At 35.2% G+C, this 6,000-nt stretch overlaps 1 protein-coding gene across 2 annotated transcripts in view; it reads right to left on the bottom strand.

The window, feature by feature from the left end:
• Positions 1–1,067: 1,067 nt before the first annotated feature.
• Positions 1,068–6,000, bottom strand: part of LOC137240714 (protein spaetzle 3-like) — a 392,427-nt gene continuing 387,494 nt past the window's right edge. For both annotated transcript variants that reach the window (XM_067767329.1, XM_067767328.1), the window contains 3 exons: positions 4,690–5,007; positions 4,484–4,609; positions 1,068–4,425 (listed from right to left, as the gene is read on the bottom strand). In XM_067767329.1, the coding sequence (XP_067623430.1) occupies positions 4,269–4,425; positions 4,484–4,609; positions 4,690–5,007 (601 nt within the window). In that variant the 3' untranslated portion in view covers positions 1,068–4,268. The remainder of the gene's footprint in view (positions 4,426–4,483; positions 4,610–4,689; positions 5,008–6,000) is intronic.

Here is a 6,000-nt window from a genome sequence, read left to right as displayed (position 1 = left end):
CACCGGTTATCGCTCCGGGCTTTTCCGAAAATAAAAAAAAAAATAAATAAATGTAAGGCGCGATAACCTCCGAAGATATCTAAGGCCGAGCTTCTCTTCCAATTTGCGTCGTGCTCCTCTTGACTTTTCCCTTAAATTGGCCGGACGGGACCTACATGTTTTATGCCGACCCCGAACGCCATCTGCAAGGCTGATGACTTTTCACAGAGAGCTTTTCATGGTAGAAATACACCCGGAGCGCTTGCCAAACACTGCCGAGGGGCGACCCCGCTAAGAAAAATTTTCTTCTAATTGAAAACCTTATTTCTAAAATTTTGATGTTGCTTTGCCCGGGGTGTGAACCCAGGCGGAGCACGCTACCATCACACCACGGTGGCCGCCAAATATCTGAGTGAAAAAATTATCAACTCTCCTCTCTTATCTGAGTATCTTTATCACGACATACCTTGTGTCATAGCGTACTTTCTCCACATTATCGAGGGGTACGCGTTCCTTGGCCCGCAAGGTATTGAATCTTGTCGATACTTGAAGCTCGTAGAGAGTCCACATCTAGAATACTGATGCTTTGCCTGCCATCGACAACGGCGGGAAGAAGCATCGTGAAAATATTTGTGCTGATATTCGTTGCGACGACGGTAGTATCTCCCGCATTTCCATTGTTCTCACCCGAGGTGTGAAACTATTTTTCAATAGAAGTGAATTTTACTTGGCGGGTTCCAGGCCCAGCGCAGAACGTAGATACGGGATAGGTAAATGGTTACAGACGCTCGATTGTATTGCAGTAACACGTCATGGTAAACAGACGCTGCAAACTGCAGTGAGCCCTTGAGCAGCTGACGCCGAGACTTCATATCCTTTTGACGCGACCCCGAGTGTAAGAGTCCACACTTAGTTATACGACTGAGACAGCTCTTGCCCACAGGTACAAGCACAAGCCAGTTGAAAAACACAGCAACACTTGTGTTGCAGATTTCTTTTTTTTTTTTTTTTTGAGCATTTAAAATTAATTCTAAGAAAGGACTTTCTTCAAAAACATTTTCACATAGGCCTTTGTTTTTATTAAATAGTTAGCTTTATTAAAACTCATAATTTTTTATATCAAATATAAAAAGCGTTTCTTGGGTATGTAAAAAATCTCAAAATATTTTCAGGAACAGAGTTGGGCGCTTTTAGAAACTAAATTATCCTCAATTTGAAATTTACAAAGAATAATTAATGAATGCCTTTTGTGGTGGCAAAGAAACAGATTACTTTTGAATTTCCTGGTAGTAATTTGAAAAGAATTTATTTTTTATTTGCATTACCACTAGTGATAATTTTTTGTGCGGTTATTACATTTTTTAATACGAAAAATTATTTTTTTTACTTTCATTAAAATTACTTAAAACCATTATATTACTGACGCATTAAATTATCATGGAATTTCCTAGTAGAGATTTGAAAAGTAGTTGTTTTTGCATTATATTACATTGTTTTTATAGAAATAATTTTGTTTGAAGTAAAAATTTGTGTTCCAATTTTAATTAATTACATTACTGACATACTACTGTTCTATTTCTGCTAATTTTTACATTACATTACTAATTTCTTGCCAAATACATTTTGGTACAGTAATGCATTCTTTCATTAAATTTTCAATTACAAAAAAATTATTTCCATTCCTTTCTAATTATTTGAAAAACAATGCATTACAATGCACATACTTGATTTCAACCAAAAAACTAAAATGTCTTGTACTAAAAATGAAAATAATGATTACTTCGCAAATAATCAATTTAAAATAATCAATTGCTTTCTAATAAAATTTATTACTATTTATGTAAGGTCCTCACGGACCGGCCAGTTCAACTTAATCTAATCCATTACTTAGAATTTCCTAGAAATGATATTGCAATTGTGATGTAATTTTAATTACCCAACTCTCTTTCCTGGATAGACTTAATCGAGTTCATGTTTTCTATTTAAAAAAAAATAAATCTTACTAAAATCAATAAAAGTCCAAAATGCATATTTGTATTAAATAATACTTAAGACAAAAGCAAAATAAATTTAAACGAAAAAACAACAAAATTTATGCTTTTACACATTTAACCTTATGCGAAAATTAAAGTAAAACAAGTAAAGGTGTCTAACCGAACATTATATACTCTACGTGAGCTTCAATTGTATATTTAATTTCAGATAAATTACTTTTCTACATAACACGTGGCACCGCCCGTTTAAAAGAAAAAAAAATTATAGCTTATTATTTAGTCTACGACCCTTTTAAACTTGTTTTATATCTAAGTTGGTGTGGTCTTTAGCCGATCTCGTCCATTTTTTCTAGAAATATTTTCTGCTATAAGGAAAATATGTGTACCCAATTTTGTTACGATATGTCAATTTTTCTTCGAGTTATGGCTCCCGAAACATAGAAAATTTAATAAATAAATAAATGTAAAGCGCGATAACCTCCGAAGAGATCTGAGGCCGAGCTTCTCTTCCAATTTGCATCGTGCTCCTCTTGATTTTCCCTACAAATTGGCCGGACGGGACCTACATGATTTTATGCCGACTCCGAACGGCATCTGCAAGGCAGATGAGTTTTCACTGAGAGCTTTTCATGGTAGAAATACACCCGGAGCGCTTGCCAAACACTGCCGAGGGGCGACCCCGCTTAGAAAAATTTTCTTCTGGTAGGCGGAGCACGCTACCATCACACCACGGTGGCCACATAGCCACTAAGCCATGAAAGGGGCGGTGCCACGCCCATTTTTCAAAATTTGAAATTTTCCTATTTACTGTTATAAACCCACTTGGGAAATGAAATACTATTGATATAAAGCTCTTTTTTGCAAAGATGTAGCTTATTTTATTCGTCCACGGCCCTTTTAAAAATCTTTTATATAAAAGTGGGCGTGGTCCTTAACCGATTTCGTAAATTTTTCTTTAAAGCATTCCTTATAGTAAAGACAACATCTCTGCCGAATTTTGCTACGATAGGTTTAACGATTTTTGATTTATAATTAATAATATTTGTAAAATTGATTTTAACACAAGTGGGCGGTACCACGCTCATTTAAAAAATGTTTTTCAAATTTTTATCGAGAGTCTCAATATCAGTCCACACGTAAAATTTCAACATTCTAGGTGTATTATTTACTAAATAATCAGGTTTTTTGTGTTTTCCAAAGGTTATATATATAAAAAGTGGGCGTGGTTATCATACGATTTCGTCCATTTTCATTACCAATCTATTCTGGGTCCAGATAACCTAGGAGAAGATATCTCAATATTTACTCAAGTTATCGTGTTAACGGACAGACGGACGGACAGACATGGCTCAATCAAATTTTTTTTCGATACTGATGATTTTGATATATGGCTGTCTATATCTATGTCGATTCCTTTAGACCAGGGACAGAAAATAATAATTATTATTTTTTTCGGAGTCGATAAAGTCCTGGTCAAAAAATTGTCCTAGGTGAAAATGTTTGAGTTCCTAGGTCTCTCTATAGCAATATCATGTCGAATCATGCATCCTTTTTATTTTTCGAATTTTCTCCATAAAAGTTCACATATAAAAGTATAATCTGTATTTATATTTTTTGAGTCCGATAGAACTAGTTAAACTCGGACTTTTAAAAATAAAAGTCCGGAAATAAAAGTTAAATCCGAACTTTTATTTTTTAAGGCCAAAATAAAAGTCTGGCTTGATAATAAAGAAACGGCTTATCCGAATTAAAATTTTTTTATTTGGCCTTAAAAAATAAAAGTTCGGATTTAACTTTATTTCCAGACTTTTATGTTTAAAAGTCCGAGTTTAACTAGTTCTATCGGACCAGGTAATAAAAATCCGAAAATAATTTTTATCTTGATCCAAATATATTAAAATTCCAAAATTAATAGTTTTGCAAGGAATTATATTATAAAAGGAATAACAGTTTCCGCCCCTGCTTTATAACTGTACAACCAACCGTTATCCAATCAAAGTTAATATACTCTGTGTGCAAAGCCCGCTGAGTATAAAAAATGTATGCAATTTGTTGCTAAATTAAAAAAGAATTTTACTTATTTTCTATAAATCTTAACTTAAAAATGTGGCGAATTGAACATAATAAAAATTTGAAAATGATTTTCTAATTTAATACAAAAATACGCAGATAATTTCTGCTGCTTATCTTAAACATTAAGGTGCTTAAGTAACATTACTAATTCGACTTAAGCTTAAGTATACAAAATAAAGGAAACAATTTGGGTTGGAATTATGCGCACACAGTGTTGCCCAATTAGGGATTACATCTACATACACAACACGACGGAAAGAGGAACCAATCCATGAAGATGCCTTTACAATCATTGTCCGGATCATAGGCCAATAGACGATGCCATTTATACTTTTGTTCACAGCCACAATCACGCTCGCAGCGCGCAGTCGAAGGTTTCCTAAAATAAAAAGATCAAAATAATTTCAAACACTCGCGAATATTTTCATAAAACTCACGAGCACACTTCCTGATGTATGGCCTGCTCAAAATGTTGAGTATTCACAATGGCGCGTATTTTGCCTGCTGAATTGGATGCCCAATATGGCGTGACAATTTCCACCTTGGACTCACAAGCATCCACTCTTTTGAAAGAAAAAAGAAAAAGTTTTAAAAAATATTTTTCTAAAAAGATATATAGCTGTTTGAAAGAGGGGTTGCTCACCTTCCTGTATTTTGTCCAGCATTTGCATATATATTATTCGTCTTCGCTTTATTTCGATTGGTTTGTCGTTTATTGCGCAGCTTCCCGAAATAACTTTCGCCTGCTTCCTCTGCATGCGGTTCGGTTGTGCCATCATCATCTGGCACAAAAGCCGGAAATGCTCCAGGTGGTATGAAAATATCAGGATCATCAATGAATCTTCGTTTACGTTTCTTCGTTTGTGATTGTGGTCCACCGGGTTCGAGATTCATCTCAAAATCGCCATACATTCGTCGCATTAGCGCTTTGTTATCGTCGATGAAACGCTCGATTTTGTCGCTGCAATTAGTGGAAAGAAGAAAAGAGATTAGATTAATAAACCAGGTAAAAGCAGCCATACGATCTGTGATAAATTTGGTAAAAATCACCTCAAACCTACTATTCATTTTGAGTGAGTGGCCTTACTTAATATGCAGAACACTGGGATTCCTAAGATTTTTTTGAATTATGATTGGAGGAAGTGGCGAGTTGACTTGCAGGACCCTTAGTTTCTCAAATGCGTCGCGACTACTCTTTCCTATGGAATCATAGTACAGGTTTACAAGTATGATATGTATGAGAGGGAAACAATTCCTTTCTCTTTCTAACACACTGCCATTTGACACTTCGGTCAGTGTCAAACTATTGTGGAACTCAGTGGAACCTGCGTGGAACATCCGTTTGACACTGAACGAAGTGTCAAAATTACCGGGGTTGCTGTCGTGGAAAGCGACGCAGGGAAACAAAAAAGGGAGCGGAATATCAGATATGGGTTGCTGTGATGGGGTAAATTTTTTTGAAAATATTTAGTATGAAGATCTAGTGCGCCTATATGGGTCCTACAGAAAATTATACAAAAGTCTTGAATTGGGGTATCTGAGGACGCGTTGTTATTCCAGTATTAAGAATACAAACACGGATGCTAAGTTTTTCTGCCCGTTAAAAAGTTCTCCGCGAAAAACAGTTTGAAACCGAGGTCGACTGCAATAACCCGTCAAAAAATGTAGAAAGAGAAATGAAAAGACGCGTTTTGTCCTGTTATCAATAGTCCAAAGGCGAAAAAGTATTCGAATTACTGGAAGCGAGGCAAAAACGCGTCTAGTAATACCTCCTCCGACGGTTTTGGTCGTGTTTTAGCAATCGCCCCGGTAATAAAATATCGCAATTTGTTAACTAAAATTACCAAAATATATCCCTTTTAAAGAGAGATGATGCTAATTAAGTGCTCGTTTGAAAGTAAATAAGGATATTTCTTTGTAATTTTACAATAAAAATTTTACGCAGTTTTCGTTA

The sequence above is a fragment of the Eurosta solidaginis genome, chromosome 2 (assembly GCF_040869045.1).
Source record: "Eurosta solidaginis isolate ZX-2024a chromosome 2, ASM4086904v1, whole genome shotgun sequence".
Taxonomy (NCBI): domain Eukaryota; kingdom Metazoa; phylum Arthropoda; class Insecta; order Diptera; family Tephritidae; genus Eurosta; species Eurosta solidaginis.
This window is presented reverse-complemented; position numbering and strand designations above follow the sequence as displayed.